Raw genomic sequence first — 18,642 nt, 5'->3', positions numbered from 1 at the left:
GTCCCCTGCTTTCTTCATCTTCTCACCAGACAGCTGGTCTTACTCAGAACCTTCTGCCTCTGTTTAAAATCTGGGCCAATAGCAGACATGGAAGGGCTTCCCAGGTGGTGCAGTGGTAAAGAGTCCATTTGCCAGTGCAGGAGATGGCAAGAAACCATGGGTTCGATCCCTGGATCAGAAAGATCCCCTGGAGCAGGAAATGGCAACCCGCTCTAGTGTTCTTGCCTAGGAAATCCCTTGGACAGAGGATCCTGGTGGGCTATGGTCTGCTGCTGCTGCTGCTAAGTCGCTTCAGTTGTGTCCGACTCTGTGCGACCCCATAGACGGCAGCCCACCAGGCTCTGCCGTCCCTGGGATTCTCCAGGCAAGAACACTGGAGTGGGTTGCCATTTCCTTCTCCAATGCATGAAAGTGAAAAGTGAAAGTGAAGTTGCTGGGTCGTGTCCGACTCTTTGCAACCCCATGGACTGCAGCCCACCAGGCTCCTCCGTCCATGGGATTTTCCAGGCAAGAGTACTGGAGTGGGGTGCCATCTCCTTCTCCAGGGCTACAGTCTATGAGGTCACAAAGAGTAAGACACGACTGAGCACCCACACATGCACACATACGCAAAGGGTGTGGAAAATTGGATATGGGTGCTAAATGATTTCTCAACATGAAAGTTAGAAAATCATCTTAACTTTCCACAGTGTCGTTTTTATTTTCCAAATAATTGTATTTATGAAAATAAAGTTGGTTAGTCAGACATTGTTAAAATTCAAATGTGTTAATTATAGTCCTGCTTACAGATGGACCCCTGCATTCTCTTAATCTTTAATGATTTTTTTTTTTTAAACCTGAATTACAGAGGCAAGTATCTTTGTCAGAAAACAGAAGGAAAGAACTTCTCCAGAGGATTGTTGTGGAACTTGTTGAATTCATCTCTCCCAGAAGCCCTCAGCCTGGAGAGCTTGGAGGGAGGACGTCTGGGTCCTTGGCCTGGAGACTCGCCCGAGGCGAAGCGGGCCCAGAGGTATCTGCTTCACTGCAGCCCGACGACCGCCTCACTGTCCCACTTCCTGTCCCTCGCCCTTTTCATGCACAAAACCCGCTGACCACTGCCTTTCAGTGAACTTTGCAGAGTAATCATTACAAAGTGTAAACATTTGAAGAGAGCTAATAATGGATTGATGTAGTATAATTACACACAGGAGTTAGCAAAACAGTTAAATTGGGACTTTTCTATTGTTACTTTATGTAAATTTCTAGTGTGGTTATAACTTTTACTGAAGTACATGAAAATGCATGAATTATAAGTGCACAGCTTAACAGATTTTCACAAACTGTTAAACACATAACCACTAACCAGAATGAGAAGTAACGACTAGTCACCACCTTTCACCCCTAGGAGTGACCTTTATCCTGGTTTCTAACATCAGGGACTAGTTTTGCCTGTTATTCTGCCTTATGTAAATGGAATCATACAGGATGTACTCTTCTGTGGGCGGTTTCTTCCTCTTACGCTATTTAGTGAGATCATAGTTGCTGCTGTATGTTTATAGTACATTTACTCTCACTGCTGTACAGTATCCCACTGTGTGGATATTCTGTAACTTATCCACGTCACTATAGGGTATTTAGTTTGTTTCTCAATTTTGGTTTAAAATTGTGGTACTGTGCTGTTTACAGTAATATCCAAGATATGGAAGCGGCCTAAGTGTCCATCAGCAGATGAATGGATAAAGAAGATGTGTTGTATTTATACAATGGAATAGTATTCAGCCATTAAAAAATAATGAAATAGTGCCATTTGCAGCAACAATTAATGGATGTACAGATTATCATATTAACTTAGAGACAGATATTATATGATATCACTTATATGAGGTATCTGAAAAGTAATACAAATGAATCTGTTTACAAAATAGAAGCATACTTTGCACACATAGAAAACAACCTTCTGATTGCTCAAAGGGGAAAGGGGTGGGAGTATAAGTTAGGAGTGTGAGACTGAGAGAGGCACACTGCCGTATATAAAATAAATAAACGATAGAGCTCTCCTGTATAGCACAGAGAACTCTACTCAGTGTTTTGTAATAATCTATAATGGAAAATAATCTGAAAATAGACATCTGTGACCCTAGGGACTGTAGTCCACCAGGCTCTTCTATCCATGGGATTCTCCGGGCAAGAATACTGGAGTGGGTGGCCAAGCCCTCCTCCAGGGGATCTTCCTGACCCAGGGATCAACCCACATCTGCGTCTCCTGCATTGGAGACAGATTGGTTACTCACTGAGCCACCTGGGAAGCCCTGTATATGTATAATTGCACCACTTTGCCATACAGCTGAAAGTAACACAGTGTTGTCATCAACTACCCTTCGGTTTTTTAAGCGTTGCTGCTGTGAACACATGCAGACATGTCCTCGGTGAGCATTGTGTGTGCTCACCGTGGGTACACAACCGGGGGCAGAAGAGCCGGGTCGGAGTGTGAGGACCGGCGGCTTCCCAACCGCTTCACACTCTGCCCAGCAATAAGTGAGATTTTTTCACGTCTTTATCTGTGGTTCCCTGTCTTTTTCATGTTAGCATTTCTAGTGGTATATAGTATTATACTGTGATTTTTTTCCATAAGAAACTAATTTTCTCTGGAAATTGCGATGGTTTTCTGTTCTTTAATTTTATCTGTTTGTTACTGTGCTCTTCGTTGCTGTGCCTGGGCTTGCTCTGGTTGTGCCAAGCGGGAGCTGCTCTGTAGTTGTGGTGTGCGGGCTTCTCACTGCGGCGCCTTCTCTTGTGGAGCACAGGCTCTGGGGCTCACAGGCTTCGGTGGTGGTGGTGTACGGGCTAATTGTCCTGCAGCATATGGGATCTTCCCGGGTCAAGGATGGAGCCACTGTCCCTGCATTGCAAGGTGGATTCTTAACCACTGGACCACAAGGGAAACCCTGTAGTCTGATTATTATAATTTATTTTTTATCAAAGTTTAGTTGATTTACAATGTTGTGTTAGTTTCAGGTTTACAACAGAGTGATTCAGTTTTACATATATATCTTTTTTCCCCCTGTTTTAAACTTTGCATTTTGATGCTGAATAATGACACTGAATGTCTGTCTTTAAACTTTCAGATATCATCTTTGTCAGGTCCTGTTCAGTGCTGTGAAAACTTTCAGTACAAGTGGGGAACACAGTAGAAATCCGGGTCGTTCCGCTAGTGACAGTGTTCGTTTCTTACTGCATTCTTGACCACATCTAGTTTTGGCTAGAAGTTGTTGGTGTGAGTACTATTACACTATGACATAGTCAGACTTTCTGTAAATATTGTCAGTTAATCTCTCAAAATTAAGTGATGAACAATGGGAATATAACTCCTAGAGTTAGAGGCTAGCTGAAAGCATTATGCTCTGTAATGGACATTAAGAAAGTTCTTTGCCCTTAGGGAGCTTAAAGTTGACTCACTAGAAAGCATTTATTATAAACACCTAAGAAGATAAGTAATGAAAAATGCTTGAAAGGAAAATTACCAAACAGAGTTTTATATCTGCTTTTTCCAGATTTGCCATTATTACACCTCATTTCTCTAATAAAGGAAGAGTGGGGAATTATCCCTAGTCAACATTGTTTACTTTTAAATTTATCTCATCATATTTAGCAGGCAGTTAGAAGTGGTGGTTCAGCCATAGAATAACGATCTGAATTCAACAGATAACTCCAATCACTGCTGATGCAGTGCACATTACAAGTAGAAGTCTAAATGAAGCCAATTTGAAAAGACCAATGTCATTCACAGCTGTGTTCAGTTTAAAATATGGGTATTTAGGTCTTCATTTCTTTTTCTTTTCACGGATGAGTGTGCTTCCTCTTGCATGGCATATAAATTAATTAAACTTTAAAAATAGGAATTGGGCTATATGCCCAGATTGTTTTCCCTTTTGAAAAATTTAAAAATTTCTCAATTATGGAGTTCATTTTAGAGCTGAGAATTTTAAAAGTCATTTTTCTCTTTAGAAATAGATGTTTATTTTAAAACTCAGTCCTAAAAAATTAGGGAACTATATATCTTGACATCAGCTGGACAAAGAAGGAAACATTAGTGATGTTTCCAGAAGGAGTTTTGTCTTAACCTTAAATTTTAAAGCATTTATGAAATATTAATGTTATAAATGATATATTCAGTAACATACATATTTTTCTTTTCCCTTTGTAATTAATTATTCTTTGGTAAAGTAGTAGATAATGCTACTTAAAATTTTTAATTCCATCTGGTTTATGGCAGTACTCTGAAATATCTTTGATAATGAAATATCTTTGATAAAGAAGAGAAGAATGGCAAAGTATTGTTACCTGCTAGTATACTAATTCATATTTAGAAAATCACCTTCTAAAAATAATAAACTGATTTTATTTTTTACCTTATCCTTGTGGCAATAATAATCACAGGTTCTAGGGAATTATCTTCTTATTTATACATTTGTAAATACTTTCTAAGATATTTTATATTCTACTTACTAATCCTTGTACATTTGTTTCTTTTCTTTTTAGTTTTCTAGTTATTTTACTTACAATACCTATTTCCTTTTTTTTTTTTTTACTTTACAATATTGTATTGGTTTTGCCATACACCAACATGAATCCACCACAGGTGTACACATGTTCCCTGTCCTGAACCCCCCTCATGCCTCCCTCCCCATACCATCCCTCTGGGTCATCCCAGTGCACCAGCCCTGCGCATCCTGTCTCATGCATTGAACCTGGACTGGCGATTCGTTTCATATATGATATTATACATGTTTCAATGCCATTCTCCCAAATCATCCCACCCTCTCCCTCTCCCACAGAGTCCATAAGACTGTTCTATACATCTGTCTCTTTTGTTGTCTCGCATACAGGGTTATCATTACCATCTTTCTAAATTCCATATATATGTGTTAGTATACTGTATTGGTGTTTTTCTTTCTGACTGACTTCACTCTGTATAATAGGCTCCAGTTTCATCCACCTCATTAGAACTGATTCAAATGTATTCTTTTTAATGGCTGAGTAATACTCCATTGTGTATATGTACCACAGCTTTCTTATCCATTCATCTGCTGATGGACATCTAGGTTGCTTCCGTGTCCTGGCTATTATAAACAGTGCTGCGATGAACATTGGGGTACACGTGTCTCTCTCCCTTCTGGTTTCCTCAGTGTGTATGCCCAGCAGTGGGATTGCTGGATCATAAGGCAGTTCTATTTCCAGTTTTTTAAGAAATCTCCACACTGTTCTCCATAGTGGCTGTACTAGTTTGCCTTGTACATTTGAAGTTTTCACATTGGTTAATACCTGATACCCAGTGTTTAACCAAAAAAAAAAAAATGCGTTACCTACTATCTTGATTGATTAGTCAATGATTAGTTAAAAAGCAAGACATTGATTCAGACTAGAGCAGTGGTTCTCAGCAGTGGGTGATGTTACCTTCCAGGAGACTTTTGGCGGTGTCTGGGACATTTCTGGTGTTAGAACTGGGAGGGGTGGTCCCACTGGCCTCTCATGGGTGAGACCAGGGAGGCTGCTACACGGGCACCTCCCCATCCCCCCTCAAGGAGGACTGACCTGACCTGCAGGCACCTGTGCTCGTGTGTAAGGGAGAGGGGGCTTGGTGTCTGTGCCATGCAGACGCAGGGTAAACGTAGCATCTTTCTCAAACTAGATTCGCTCAGTGACTTCAGGAATTTAGGGGACTATTTTGCATTAAAAGAAACGATTTATTTTGTAAGAGAATGCAAAATTGCCTGCAATTTTAAGGTAAAAGCTTTTGTAGCAATTCACCCGTGCAGAACATCATTTCCAGCTATCCTGTCCTCGCTTCTAGCATCAGGAAAGGACACTGATGAAATTACCTTTGGCTGCGGCCTGGAGTGGGAAAAAGAGTCACGTAGCTGGAGAGTAGCAAGCACAGCCTTCCAGATGCACGTGTCAGGGCCCCGAGGCAGGAAGGAGCTGGCTTTGTAAGGAGCTAAAGGAGGAGGGGCACAGTGGGGGCGTGGAGGCAGCAGGGAAGAGGAGCGTGGGGTCTGGTGGGGGAGGTCGTGGAGGACGAGCCGTGTGCGGCCCTGGCCACCTTCGTAGGGGCTTAGAGTCTCTGCAGCAGGAGGTCAGTGCAGCGAGTTAGACAAGTAAGTGATGTGTCCCCGTTCACGTCCTTAGCAGTCGTTTTGATCCGTGTGGAGAGGTTGAGTTGAAAGCTAGGACTCAGCTGTAGGAGACGACTGCTGTGTCCAGTTAAGTGGTGGTGGTGGGAGTGAATTCATGTTGATGCAGAGTCCCCGAAATGTAAGTCACAGCTGCAGTTTGTTTCTGGTTTGCTGCTTACTAATGTCTGTTGCTATGTCAGCGCCACACTGATGATGTTTAGCCTGTAGGAGAATTTCCGAGTTTCCCGGCGGCGCCACTGCGCTTCCCCGTTGCGGGGTCACGTGACCCTCTCCACAGCAGTACCTCTTTGTGCACCTGCTTTCCATTATGTTGAAAAACTAATTCTTCTTTTTTTTCCAAGAGTAAAGAAACCCTGTTCATCCCCTCTGAAAATGAGAAGATTTCTAAACAGCTCCACCTTTGCTATAACATTGTAAAAAATTATTATGTCCGAATTTCAAGTAATAACCAAACCATTTCTGGATGGGAGAATGGTGTGTGGAGAATGGAATCCATATTCAGAAAAGTTGAAACAGACTGGAACATGGTAACGTAATGCATGAAACTGTTTAAAATCTTAGTCATTCTTTAAACAAATAGAGATTGGCTTCATTTGTCACTTGGTCTTAATGTAAAAACTAATATGAGAATTATGTTTAGTTATCCTTAAACTTGTAAAAGAAGATCCTGCTCCCAATGTTTAATGAAAAGTCCATTAGAAATTTGTGTGTGCGTATCAAGAAAGTACCTGTTTTCATCAGAGGCCAAATTTAATTCTTTCGTGGCGGGGGTGGTGGGGGGGGAAATGTGTACTAGCAACTCATGTAACTACTTTTTGCGTGAATATGTGGAGTATATTGTTACCCATTTCCTTTGTGGATATGTATTGATTGCCTGCTACAAAGCAAGCTACTAGGTACCATACCATTTCGTTCAGAGTCCCAAGAGCTAACCATTCGACGTGCTTCCATTTCAAGGGATTGTTTATTTCTTCTGTTTCCTCCAAAATAATGGAAGAAACGGACGCTGGGACTGTGGTGATTCGTTGTACCAGTGTGTACATTGTTGTCACATGGTATCTGTAATAAGAAGGAGGCTTTGCTTTTAAACTACCCCCTCCCTTAGAAAAACTCACCAAAAATAAGTGCAGAGCTACTCACATGCCCTCCCTAGATCTGACGCTATTACTGATAGATTTCATGGGAGTGAACGAGCTTATGGGCCTGTTTAACCTGCCAGGTGAGAGGTGTGAAGTTGTTCACTTGTGAGACACTCAAGTGGATGTAGCAGGAGAGTCACGGATGAGCAGCTGCTGGTGTTTTTGAGCATCAGCACCGTGCTTATCCTTGTGCTAGGCGTTCCCCAGCGTGCAGGCTCTTGGTCCTGACCCGCAAGCACCTGCTGTGCCCACTCGCAGTGCCCACAAGGACGCAAGCGCACTGGCATGGAAACTCCTGGAGGGAGACACACCCTGGTTGCAGGAGCCGGGCAGAGAGAGCTCCGTGGAGCGGGCGGCACTGGAGCCCAGCGCTGGGAGGAGAGGGGCGCGGCTAGACGGGAGCGGCCGCACGTCCAGACCTCTGAGTAGGTCTCACGGCCAGGCGGGTGTATTGTGTGGGAGAGCTTCTGAGTAAGGTAAATGAGATGTGAGGGCCATTACATGCAGACACGCCTACTCAAGTGTATGCCTTCATGTACTTTTACAAGGGGCCCTGTTTTGTTTTTTGTTTTTTTAAAGCTGAATGAATACATTTCCAGTTCTAAATGAAAAATGCTAGAATTGTAACTGTACGTGTAGAAACTGGTAATTCAGAAGCAATACATTGCCTTTAAAAACGTGGGTTTTCCACCTGAACCCGTATTTTCGCTCTGTCCTATTTCCCCGCTAGGGACTCTGACTGCACCAGAAGCAGGACCCGTCTCCCCCACTCGTCCTCGCAGTCTCCTCGCGGGGGCCATGGCGGGGCATGTGCAGCGGTCGGTGGGTGTCAAGAAAAGGCCTTTCCCTCTCCCAGGAGCACAGAGACTCGCTGAATATACCATTCAGCGATGTCTGGATTTGAAAGGAACGTAAAAAGCTAGAGAATTTACTAAGAGTTCACTTTTTAAGGGGCACTTTCTAGATGTTCTTAGATGCTCTGTATTTTTGAACAGTTTTATTCTCTTTGCCACTAGAGTCACCTTAATACTTTTTGATGCATGACATGATGTCAGGAATTGATGCAGTCATTCAGAATCAGACGCTGTGCTCAGCGTTTAGGATCTAGTGGTGAATTTCGAGGCAGACCTGAAGCGAGGGTCCACTTGTGCCAGAGGAAGACACGCGGACTGGCTGCGGAGACGAGCGAGGGAAGCGCCGTGTGAGACGGAGGAGCCGCCGGGTCCGGGGGCCTGGCAGGGGGAGGGAGGTCTGTGCCGGCCTTGGAGGCGGCAGCAGAGGAGCCTCTCAGAGCGCGACGTGAGCAACACTGTATGCAGACGCACCGACCTGAGAAACAGCCGCAGGCTCAGAGAAGGGGGTCGTGGGGAATATGGGGAAGGAAGGTCAGAGGGGTGAACGGTCAGGCCCCAGCGGCTTGGGTGCCCTTGCAGTTATGCAGTAGGAAACAACGCAGGCGTTCAGGCGAGGGAAGCCCATCATCACACTGGCCATCCAAAGGCTGCGAATGGAAGCATGGGAAGTGTGGACGAGACAGTGGGAACTGACGGTGTTCATGACAGACCTCATCGAGAAAATGGAATAACCAGAAATAAGATTCCTGAGCAAGGGCAATGAACTCGCATTGGAGGAAGACTTGAAATACAGCTGCTCTGCTGGAGACGCAGGCATGACTGCACGGTGAACTTAATTAGAGCTCGTTCAGCAGCCTCAGCAGAATGCTGATTTTTAAGAGCATGCTAGAGAACCACTTCAGACAAGAGCAGTACACACCAGACCTCCAGGAAACCAGAGCAGCGGGCTGACCAGCCTGGCATGTAGTCATCAGAAAATTGTTCCGTGAAGGTCTTCACAAGAATGGGAGATAGGGGAGGAAGCTGACTTGCATGTTGCTCTCAGTCTTGAGGGCAGTGGTCACAGCCACACCCCGCAGGACCGGTTCTGTCAGGGGTGCCTCGTGAGCAGCACGGCTTGTCCCCAGCCCGGCGGTCTCCCCTCTTCGCAGGTGGTCTTGTGCCTTCTGTCCTCACAGATGCTGGAGCGGGGCCAGGGCACCTCACCTATGAGTTTAAAAGGCAACACAGACCAGGCAGCAGTTACAAAAGTGCTTTTTTTCACCTTTAGAGCAAATAGTTGACTAAGAGGTTATAAAGTATTTTTTTCTTCTAAATAAATTATAATTATTAGTTCTGTTGGTTTTACACATAGACAGGACTACAATTGGAGGTTTATGTAAATCCTGTTGTTTTGATTAAGTTGCTTAACTGAGTATACTCTATATAGTAACATCCTACTGCCTCTAAAAATGCTGAGTTAAATAAGTTGGCTAAAATGCTACAGATAGAATATATTGTGCAAAAAAGATGACATGAATTTTCAATAGAAATAGGACCTGTTTTATCTCCATGTGCTCTTCTTTAACCTAAGGGAACTTTTATTTGCTCACAGTGTGTTTAAAGGTTTATTTAAGCATTTAAGAATTCAATGATGAATTCTGTCTTTTAACTTTTTAGAGTCATTAAAAACAGATGCCTTTAGAACTGAAAAATGTGAGTCTTAGAAAAAGCAATTCTTAGACAGGTTCAATAGCTATGAGAAACCTTTTGTGACAGTTAAAACAGTTCTGGCCCAGACCCACCTGATACAATGAAGGCAGGTCTTAGGGGCAGCTCTAAATTTGAGATTAACCTGACTTGACTATCCTGTTTTATATGCCTACACTTTTATGTGGGGGCATTTGAAGCTACTGAGCTCTGAAAACACACAGGACGTAGAAGACACACAGAAGTAAGATCACTTTCCCCCGGTCTTTTCATTTCTTTCCACCACCTTTCTTCTAGTAACCCCTCTGTTTGGCTCATTGTTTTCAGATGACCCCCTTTACTAACCTCTGCTTTGGAGGAGTAGTGAAGTCATGGATAACCCATACAGGCCCTGTCGTTCAGCAGAGGTGAACCCTCTGGCCCCCAGGAGCACAGGTGCAGCCCTGAGCCTAGGTCCCCTGCAGGGAGGCTGCGGTGGCTGCCCGCGGGCTGAGGTCCTGGAGTTGGGCAGGCGGCAGCGCCCACACCCAGGTCTGCTCTGCAGAACAACAGTAGGGGGGGTGTGTGTTTCTGGTCTCAGGAGGTTAAGTCGTTTTCCTTGGAGACTGATTGTTTAATGATTTTATTATCACCACCTCGCTGATTCTGAGAACTCAGATTAGCTGACACATTTAACCTGAAAGAAAACTAACTATAGGTCACCGAGTAGAATGAAATATCAATAGCGTGCTGGCAGTGATTGACTTACTTGACTGAAAACTAGAATAGTATGGAATTGGATGGCAGGTGTGTTTCTTGTGGTACTTCCAGCTGTTTGCCCCTGAGAAGTAGATTAGATGTTTCTGAAAGAGTGTATGTGTGTGTGCAGATTTCTGGTGCAAATAAATAGTGTTTATTAAACCCTGTAAATCCAGAACCTATGCCCTAGAGAGTAGTTTATGATTTGGTAAAGTTACATAATATAAGTACGTCTGAAATAGTTATACTTGGGTTACAGAGTATTGGCAGTTCAAGGTGGGATGAAATTCTGGAGGACCATGAAAGCCAAGAGTTTGGATGTAATGTAAGAGGCAGGCAGTTGGTGTGAGTTCTAGACCAGGCAACTGATATGAACGAAGTGGGATTTAAAAAGCGTTAATTAGGCAGTTGCAGAAAAATGAGAGTAAAGTCATGACCATATTGACAAGTGCCATATAATTGAGGAAAGAGGTTTTCGGTTTTTTCCTTCCCCCATGACTTATAATGCCCAGATTGTTGTGTGGGGAGTTTGGACACTGGGCATAAATGATTAAAGAGTCAGATTCTCAGGGGGTTGAGCCGGGGTGAGTGGACATCCGTTTTCGTATCAGCATTTGCAGAGTGTAGATGAACCTGTGAGAGCAGATGGACTGGAGGCTTCGATGAACCTGGACGCCTCCTCTAGCATGTTGACAGGGGAGCGTCCTGTTCAGAGAGGCACGAGAGGAGCGTGGACATGACCTTTTTAACCAGCACCATTACTTTAGCAGTGACTGAGGTATTTCTTGGTTTATAGGGTGTGGCCCATCTCATTCTAGGAAAGCTTATCTGAAAATCCAGGCTTAGAAAAGAAGATAAATTAAGGAATAATTGCATTTAAGAGGACTCTTCATTTTCATCCAGATTCATCATAAAGTTCATTTTAAATAGCTGGACTTAATCACTTAAAAGAGAATATAATTCACCAAAATTTGGTTAGCGCACAGCCTTAGGGCTATACTAATTCATGCACCTATCATTCAAATATTATCTTCCATCCCTAGCAAGAGATGCTAGTAACATGAGAAATTGGTAGCAGTAAAAATCTTTGCAGTGGGGAAAAATGAGGTTTTTAATAACCAGTTGTTCATAGTACATGTGATGGACTCTGACGGTCTGTGCTCTTACACTGTTTGATTATTTCTGACAGTCCCTTTTTCCCTTCCCTCTTTACAGGTGTATTTAGCCCGCAAGGAAGGATCATCTTACGCTTACATTTCCTGGAAGTTTGAATGTGGGTCAGTTGGCCTAAAAGTAGATAGTATTTCCATTCGGACAAGTAGTCAGACCTTTGAGACCGGGACAGTACAGTGGAAACTGAGATCTGATACCGCACAAGCGGAACTGACAGGCGGTAAGCATCTGACTGGAGAACTGATCATAAAGGGTGTGTTTAATGCTCTGAAGAGCAGTTGTACTTATTTGAAATGTAGTTAAGGGTTTTTCTTACCCTGGAGTTATTCATACTACTACAGTTAAAAAAAAAAATGTTTCATTTAAAACCTGTAGTTTAACCTCATTATAATAAAAGGCCTCATGTTTCTTATTGTAAAGCACAAATGGAAAGAGAAAAATCATTTCTTTTTCAGAGGACACATTTCCTCCGTAAAGAATAATTTGTATTTATTTTTTAAGGGTTGATTTTTACCTATAAGGTAGTTATATAAAATGCATTCAAAGCTATCTCTGTGTTCTTATCGAAAGCAAAGTGTTAATTTTTTTTTTCCTCCAATAGATAAAACACTTCGCTCCTATCACGACTTTTCTGGGGCCACTGAAGTTACTCTGGAAGCAAAATTAAGCAGAGGAGATGGTGTTGTTGCTTGGCAACACACCCAGCTGTTTAGACAAAGCTTAAACGACCATGAAGAAAATTGTTTGGAGATAATTATAAAATTCAGTGACCTTTGAGAACCTGAACATTACAGAGAAGCTGGCAGTAATCGAGGACAGAGCTTGTTCTAAAGTAGTCTGTGGGTGCCGTGCATGCTTAGTTGGCAGTCTGCTCCCCTCTGGTAGCACATTTCCCTGTTGGCTATCCATCATGTAACCCTCATGAAAATATGTCTTTATACCATGGACCATAATGAAACCTCGAATTAAAAGCTCCCTTCCATATGTGACTCTGATTTGGAGTGAAATCTTAGTGCCCCACTATGAGAATTTAACTTAAAAATTGTAATTGTTGGCTTTAAAAGTAAAGTGAAGGTATTCATGACTAAATGCTATTCAGGATTATGATGAAATCTTCAGCTAATAATAGTAATTTGACAGTTTCTGATCAGCCTTTAATTTTTCCATAAGTAGCTGAAATAGATTTCCTAAGGTTTTAAATTTTTAATAAATGTGAACATGAATCTCATGTTATAATGCATGAAAATTTTTATGATTGTAAATATGTAGGCATTTAAGAAATAAATTATTTTGCGTTACATCTTTTTTAGTGGTTACTTTGGCTAAATAAAAATCTTAAGTATGCTAAACATTGAAAACCACTTGAATAGCCAAGAATTATGAAAACAACATTGCATAAATTCAAAGATATATTATAAATCCATGGTATGTGGGCACTTCTGAAAATGCTTTACTGTTGAGTTTATTTTTGAGTATTTTTATCTACCTCATTGAATAAAGTGTTTTTTCTTGACTTTGAAACTATGTAACTGTATTATTCAGTATCCATACAATATATCAAGAGTTTTCATGCTGTGCTGGGTGTAACTTCTCCAGTTAAACTGAGTAAACATGTGTGAAGTGTTTGTGTGCAGGAGTGCTGGGGGCGGTGAGAAGGATGACCCCTGCAGCCCCAACCCGCAGAGGCCTGTGTTGGCAGTCTGCAGAGGGAGTGCCCAGTTCTCCTGGCCAGAAAAGTACCTTCTCAGACTTTCTCACCCTGTGTCGCCCAGTAACGCGTTTACAAGCATAAAGTACCTACTGAAATTCTGAAACAATGGTATTATATTTTGTTTTTAATTGTAGTCAAACTCTGTTGAGGATCACTTTCTTGCTGAAAACTTACATTTAAAAGAAAAGTAGCTTGTACCTCTAAATTTATTAATATGTCTTGAATATTAGAAATTTTTCTGGAACTCTCAAACTCTGAAGTTAATCACAGATCATGGAGTGGCCAAATAGGTAAACTTGGGGAGACCTGACTCCCACCTATCTTGTGAAGTGTCTGGTTTCAGCACAGTAGTAAGCATTTGGGTGGTAAATGGACCAAGACTCCTTGTGAGAAAAACTTGAGCAGGACAAGCAGTCTCATAAAGACGCTTGCTCCTTGAAAGAAAAGCTATGACAAACCTAGACAATACATTAAAAAGCAGAGACGTCACTTTGCCAACAAAGGTCCGTCTAGTCAAAGCTATGGTTTTTCCAGTAGGCATGTGTGCATGTGAGAGTTTGACCATAAAGAAAGCTGAGTGCTGAAGAATTGATGCTTTTGAACTGTGGTGTTGGAGAAGACTCTTGAGAGTCCCTTGGACTGCAAGGAGATCCAACCAGTCCATTCTGAAGGAGATCAGTCCTGAATATTCACTGGAAGGACTGGTGCTGAAGCTGAAACTCCAATCTTTGGCCACCTGATGCGAAGAACTGACTCCTTGGAAAAGACCCTGATGCTGGGAGGGATTGGGGGCAGAAGGAGAACGGGAAATTGGTCATCGGTGGTCTGACCAGCATCTTCTTGATTGTTTTAGGTACAGTTAGTTTTCACTTCCTGGGTTGATTTGTTCCCATTTCATTGAAACCAGTTCTCAAAACTGTGACAGCTTATGTCATGGACATAAGCCTGGTGTGCTGCAGTCTGTGGGATCACAGACACAACTGAGCGACTGAACAACAACAATGTCATGGCTACAGTTGGTCATCATGTAGTTAACTGCTTGCACCTGATGGGAGTTGCAGCATAAGACAGCTCACAGGAAATGGCCCAGAAAATTATCTGTTGCCCTTGGCGTTGGTGTGTTAGTCGCTCAGTCGTGTCTGACTCTTTGGGAACCTAGGGACTGTAGCCTGCCAGTCTCTTGTGTCCATGGGATTCTCCAGGCAAGTATACTGAAGTGGGTTGCCATCTCCTCCTCCAGGGGATCTCCCCTACCCAGGGATTGAACCTCGATCTCCCAAATTACATGCAGATTCTTTACTGTCTGAGCCACCAGGGAAGCTCTTTGGACTGCTTGTTCTGGAGGAAGGTCATTGCTGTGCTAGGAGGCCTCTTGAGCAGGTGTGGGGAGGAACCAGGGACTCCCTCCAGCCCCGTCCAGACTTCAGGGACGCCTCAGGAGAAGGAGTCACATAGTTGGACCTGCCAAGCTGAACCACTACTGAATTCCTAATGCACAGAGTGGTTTTTTTAAAATGTGTGTTTATAGAGCATGAGGTTGCTGTCATGGCCTGAATGTTTGTGTACCCTCCCCCAAATTCATGCATTGAAATCCTAACCCCCAAATGTGATGGTGTTAGGAGGTGGGGCCTTTGGGAGAGAATTAGGACATGAAGGTGGGACCTTCTTGAATGGGTTTCTTGCCCTTAGGAGAAGAGAGGGGAGAACCTCAAGAGAGGCCATCGGAAACCAGGAAGAGGGGAGGGCGTCCAGCAGGGACTCGGCCGGATCTCAGAGCTTCTAGCGCTGTGAGAGATGTGTGTTTGCTGCTGAAGCCCCTAGTCTATGCGATTTGTTACTGCAGCCCAAAGTAGACCAGTTAATTAAAACAGCGTTGCTCTTTTTGCCAATCTGATGGGTGAAAAATACCTAGTTTTAACTTCCATTTCCTTGACTACTGTGAGATTTCAGTTTATCTTGTTCATTAGCCAGGTTGGTTCCCTCTTTAAATGTTACCTACGTATACAGTCATCCCTCAGTATCCACAGGGGTTTGGTCTAGGACTGTCTACAGGTACCGAACCCAAGGATACTCCTCAGTTCCCTTATATAATATGCCATGGTATTTGTACACAACTTACACACATCCTCTTGTATACTTTAAATCATCTCTAGATTGCCTATAACGCCTAATACAATATAAACATGCTATGCAAATAGTTTCTGGTATGAGGCAGATTCAAGCTTTGTTTTTTTGGCACTTCCTGGAATTTTTTCAGAATTTTAAGAGTTTTTTTTTTTTTTTTTACTGAATGAAAGATTCTTTACATTTATGGTACTTTAAAATTTTCCAAAGTTTCACACAATGATTTCATATGATCCCGTAATAACCCTTCTTTTATTCCCTACCTCTCTATTGCCCCTACCTGCTTCTCTCTCCACTGGTAGCCACTAGTTTGTCCTCTGTATCTGTGAGTCTGTTTTTTGTTTGTTTGTTTTATTCACTAGTTTGTTGTATTTTTTATATTCTACTTAGAGGTGATATATGATAAATCTGTCTTCCTCTTTCTGATTTGCTTCACTTGGTATGATCACCTCTGGTCACGTCTATGTTGCTGCAAAAGACATTGTTTCATTCTTTTTTGTGACCAACACACCAGTGTGTATACATACTGCGTCTTCTTCGTCCAGCCCTCTGCTGATGGACATTTAGGTTGCTTCCCTACCCTGGCTGTTGTGCACAGTGTTGCTGTGGACACTGGGGTGTCCAGGGGTGCTGTATCTTTTCAGATTATCCTTTTGTCTGAATATATGCCCATGGATGAGACTGCCAGATGATCTGGTAGTTTTATTTTAAGCTTTTTAAGAGACCTCCATATTGTTCTCCATGATGACTGCACCAACTTCCATTCCCACCAACTAAACCGTGATTTCTGCCGTTACCGTCTGTGTGAGACAGTACTCTGCCGCTTCACTCTGTGTTTTTCTGCTGACTGGCGGCTGAGCACCTTTTTACATTTGTTGATCGTTTGAGCTCCCTGCTCTGCAGTTGCCTGTTGGGATAGTTTGCCCCCTTTTCAGTTGGATTCTTTGTCCTTTTCTTACTGATGCTTAGTTCTTTATATATTGGGACAGGAGTCTTCTGCTTGCTTTATATCTGTCTCCATCCATGATCCATCTTTTAAATAAATATGTTGATGATCCTTGTCCAGACAGAAACAACAGAGGGCCCTCTTCTCTACAGGATCTATTTAGGAAAATAACAACCTTTGACTGTACACCCTTTTATAAGCCCTCAAGCCAGTCTTAACTAGAAAAAGGGCTTTGTGGAAAGAACAGGAACAAAGCTATATCTGGTGGCAATAAAGAATAGTGTGTTGAATTCCTGATGTTCTTGAAATATAATACTGAATGAAATTCCATGTGTGATGGTGGTATGCTTACAATCAGAGAACATTTAGAGAGCTTAGAGAAGAACAAATGCTTGAAGGCATTCTCATGCTAAATTCTTTGGTGGAAAGAAAACCTGTCATCTGAAATGTAACGATATCCCTTACAGATGTGTAAAAACTAAAAAAAAAAAAAAAAAAAGGCAAAGAAGACCTTTGATCTTCACTTAATAAATATGGAACCATCAAAGCTCTTGTACTCCTCGTAAACTTAAATTTGTAACAGATTAAATGCCAAGGGAGAAGGATGGCAGGGAAACTGTAAAATGAATCACAAAGTAGCTGAATTAAAAAAGAGGCCAGCTGAGGAAATGTACACTGTAATTTCAACTGGATTCAAATCATTTCTCAGGATAAGGAGTGTCTGTACCAAATGGTCACACAATCAATTCACACATCTTTGCCACTAAAGGGAAATTAAGGTATTTCTTCATTAATAAAATACTATTATCCTGAAAATGCCGGGTAGCAGAGAAGCTGCCCAAAGCGGGTGGTGCAGACCTGAGTACCATTTTTCCTTGTCCACGCCCGGTGGGAAGGGGCGGCTCCACTGAGGTGTCACGAGATGGCTGTGCTCCCCAGCCCACCAGCCAGCTGCGGCAGGTGCTGCCCCTCCCGCCCTCCTCTCCCTGGTCCGAGGGCACTCCCACCCAGCCCTACACCCCCAGGAGCCGCGGGAATGGCTTGCTAACCAACAGGCAATCAACTTGCTAACCAACTTGCTTGCTAACCAACAGGAAACCATCACTACTTTTAATACACATGCTCAGTAAGAGAATGGAAGTAGCCTACATTAGATTTCTCAGATTCTCCACATCATAATTCATAAATCAACATTTGAGGGAAAATTTTCATTTTGTTTTGTGAAAACAAGTTAATTATTTTTCTGAGAATGCAGTGTTGCCTTTCAGCCTCGTCTTCTGAAAATATAATTTTGATTTCACTGAAGAAGGAGTTACATACGGATTATACTGTTTTATGAAATAATTCCTATTTTAAACTGTTTGTGATGTATTACAATGGGAACATACAAATGGAAACAGGAAGAAAAGAAATGGCAAGTTGCATATTTGATATTCTGCTATTTCCCTTTTGTCTGGTGACACCTCACAGCACACAGGATCCTTCAGGCAGTGCTTCCCAGAGTGAGGGGTTAAATCTGCATTTAACCATCTGAGGTTAAATGCAGATTCCTGGGCCTTGTGCAGGAGATATTAAGTCAAAACCCTGGGGTTAGGCCTAGAGAATTTGGTTTATTAACAAGTCCCTGATTCTTTTTTTTTTTTTAATTAAACTTACTTGAACTGGAGGATAATTACAATATTGTGATGGTTTTTTGCCACACATCAACTTGAATCAGCCACCAGTATACATGTGTCCCCCGCATCCTGAACCCTCCTCCCACTTCGCTCCCCACCCCATCCCTCTGGGTTGTCCCAGAGCACTGACTCTGGGTGCCCTGCTTCCTGCATTGAACTTGCACTGGTCGTGTATTTCACAGATGGTAATGCACATGTTTCAGTGCTGTTCTCTAAGTCATCCCACCCTCGTCTTCTCCCACTGAGTCCTAAAGTCTGCTCTTTACATCTGTGTCTCCTTCATGTAGGATCGTCAGTACCATCTTTCTAAATTCCATATATATGCATTAATACACAGTATTTGTCTTTCTCTTTCTGACTTATTTCACTCTGTATAATAGCCTCCAGTTTCATCTACCTCGTTTGAACTGACTCAA

At 42.6% G+C, this 18,642-nt stretch overlaps 1 protein-coding gene across 1 annotated transcript in view; it reads left to right on the top strand.

Annotated features, from left to right (window-relative positions):
- NGLY1 (N-glycanase 1) overlaps positions 1–13,290 on the top strand; it is a 59,182-nt gene extending 45,892 nt beyond the window's left edge. The window contains 4 exon segments of the mRNA XM_070364389.1: positions 848–1,012; positions 6,518–6,703; positions 11,812–11,989; positions 12,371–13,290. Of these exon segments, the coding sequence (XP_070220490.1) occupies positions 848–1,012; positions 6,518–6,703; positions 11,812–11,989; positions 12,371–12,546 (705 nt within the window). The 3' untranslated portion in view covers positions 12,547–13,290.
- The last annotated feature ends 5,352 nt before the right edge of the window (positions 13,291–18,642 follow it).

The sequence above is a fragment of the Bos mutus genome, chromosome 27 (genome assembly GCF_027580195.1).
Source record: "Bos mutus isolate GX-2022 chromosome 27, NWIPB_WYAK_1.1, whole genome shotgun sequence".
In the NCBI taxonomy this organism is placed as follows: Eukaryota; Metazoa; Chordata; class Mammalia; order Artiodactyla; family Bovidae; genus Bos; species Bos mutus.
Note: the sequence above shows the minus strand (reverse complement) of the source record. Positions and strands in the feature narration are given on the sequence as shown.